The sequence below is a fragment of the Gekko japonicus genome, unplaced genomic scaffold (genome assembly GCF_001447785.1).
Source record: "Gekko japonicus isolate JY-2015 unplaced genomic scaffold, Gekko_japonicus_V1.1 scaffold13, whole genome shotgun sequence".
In the NCBI taxonomy this organism is placed as follows: domain Eukaryota; kingdom Metazoa; phylum Chordata; class Lepidosauria; order Squamata; family Gekkonidae; genus Gekko; species Gekko japonicus.
In genome coordinates this window covers 1197829-1199935 of record NW_015172553.1, presented here as the reverse complement: position 1 = coordinate 1199935, position 2107 = coordinate 1197829, and the positions used below count along the sequence as shown (strand labels likewise).

Here is a 2107-nt window from a genome sequence, read left to right as displayed (position 1 = left end):
CTGTGGCAGTAATGGGGACCTGCACACCACCTTTTCCTATCTTTTTTTGCCTTGTGGTATTCTGCTTGTGGTGTGAGCTGTCTTCTTTGTGATGTGGCATGATTGTGTTATTGGGTTTGTTTCTTTTGAAGGGGAAGTGATGTGTTGTGAGTGAGGACATATTTTACCTCAGAATACAGTAGGTTCCATATGCAACTGGCAATTCCAACTGCCTTGCGGGGGGGGGGAGTTTGAGGTGTGGACTGGAGTGAAGTCCAATCAGCTTCCATATGCAAAGGACCTTGAAACGCTGGGCGGGACTGCACAAAGCGGCCAGTCAACCCAGCCAGCGTCTTCTGACTGACAGTTCTTGCGGCCAAACACTAAAGGTGTGCATTTTGGAACGTTGGAGCCCACTACGGCTTTATATATAAGGGAGAGATACCACAGGGTTCCCAGACCTCCCTTCTCAAAAGGAAATCGTGTGAACTACAGTTGAAGCTGCAGTCAATGTTGCCAATGGCCTGGCAGAAAATGTGCTGTTCTTTTAAGAAAGGCTTAACATATGGAAATGGGCAGTTGAAGCTTTTCATGGCATGGAGGTATACAACATCACTGGGTGAATAACATGCCTTTAAACCTCTATTAAAGGGACAGGACATTCCCCCCCCCCCAGGCAGCTGGCAACTGTAGCTGTAAAGACCCAACCCCCCCCCCATCCAAAGATTTTTTTTTAAAGTATAAGGCCATCAAATATGTTTGCCAACAGTCTGGAGAAAAAGTTCCCTGTTCCTTTAATAGAGGCATAATGGGATGTTATTTACCCGTTAATACCATTTACTTCCATGCCATGAAAGCCTTTAACTGCCCATTTTGACATATTAAGCCTCTACTAAAGGGACACAACATTTTTTTCTCCCAGCCTCTTGGCAGCCCTACCCTCAAGGCAAAAAAAAGTATCCACCCCCAAATCTCAGTGAAAGGACACATGCAAAGACAAACAACAGCACAAAATAAAGAAGAAGATAATTAAAACGGGAAGCGTTGTTCTGTTAAACAAACCTACATGCCAGCTTCTCGCAACACAGGTGCCGGGCAGAGTAAGTAGGTGTCCTCTACTGCAAACGGTTTCTCATCTGGAAAGAAAAACAGAGGGGGTGGTTTGAAGTGGTAACACAGTGTTTGCAGGAGACATTGGCAATGTAAATTTGCATTCCAATATCTGGTCCCTCTCACAGTGGCTTTGAAACCATCAAGGGATATGCTAAAATTACCCCATGCATTAAAAGTGTTAAAGGTCAATGTCTATATGCTATCTTTTTCAGACCAAAGAGGACCCCAGTCCTAAAAACAGTTTTCAACAAAAGGGGTAAAACCAAGGCAACCACCCGCTGAAATTCTGAATGCTAATAGCTACAATTAACATTTACAGGGAGAAGTTCCCTGGAGGTATCTCCACGGACTCCGGTAAGAGGGAGAGGGAAGATAGAGGCCTCTGTCAGAGTACAGCGGCCTTCTGAGCAACTCCCAATAGCACTCTGAGTGGTGCTAAGGAGGTAGAGGAGCTGCAGTGAAGCCACAGGTGCTGGGTAGTGGTGACTTGTTGTAACAACCATTGTCCACAAAGATATTTTTTGGAATGCCTAACATATTAGGAGAAAAGGAAGCAAAAATGAGGACAGCAGCTAAGAGACTGTTTTGCCAGGACAGGCTCAACATCAATTCAGAAAAGAATTCATTGCAACATGAGAAACAGGAAGGGTCAGGAAGCTGCTTCCTCCAGCTTCACAACTGCTAGACTCCGAGCTCCTCCCATGTCTCTTGTTTGGATGCGGAAAGCATATCCACAATACAAACTTTTATCCCTTTTATCTCTTTAATTTCCTTCAGGAAATCCTGGGATGTTTGGTGAAAGTTGATGAGAGTTCCCTGTTAGAAATCCTTAGCCTAACCATCAAAATATGTATTTATTTAGTTAACCCCATTTTTCCGCTCAACAAGCACCCAAAGTGGCTTACAGCATCCTTCCTTTTTATTTTTACGACAACCTCAAGAGACAGATTAGGTTGAGAGAGTGACGGGCCTAAGGTCTCCCAGTGAGCTTTCATGACTTTGGTCCCTGCCACAC

The 2107-nt window shown here is 44.6% G+C and overlaps 1 protein-coding gene across 1 annotated transcript in view; it reads right to left on the bottom strand.

Annotated features, from left to right (window-relative positions):
• Nucleotides 1-2107, bottom strand: part of ANTXR1 (anthrax toxin receptor 1) — a 181989-nt gene that overhangs the window by 95142 nt on the left and 84740 nt on the right. The window contains exon 11 of the mRNA XM_015421095.1: nt 1046-1115. Within this exon, the coding sequence (XP_015276581.1) occupies nt 1046-1115 (70 nt within the window). The remainder of the gene's footprint in view (nt 1-1045; nt 1116-2107) is intronic.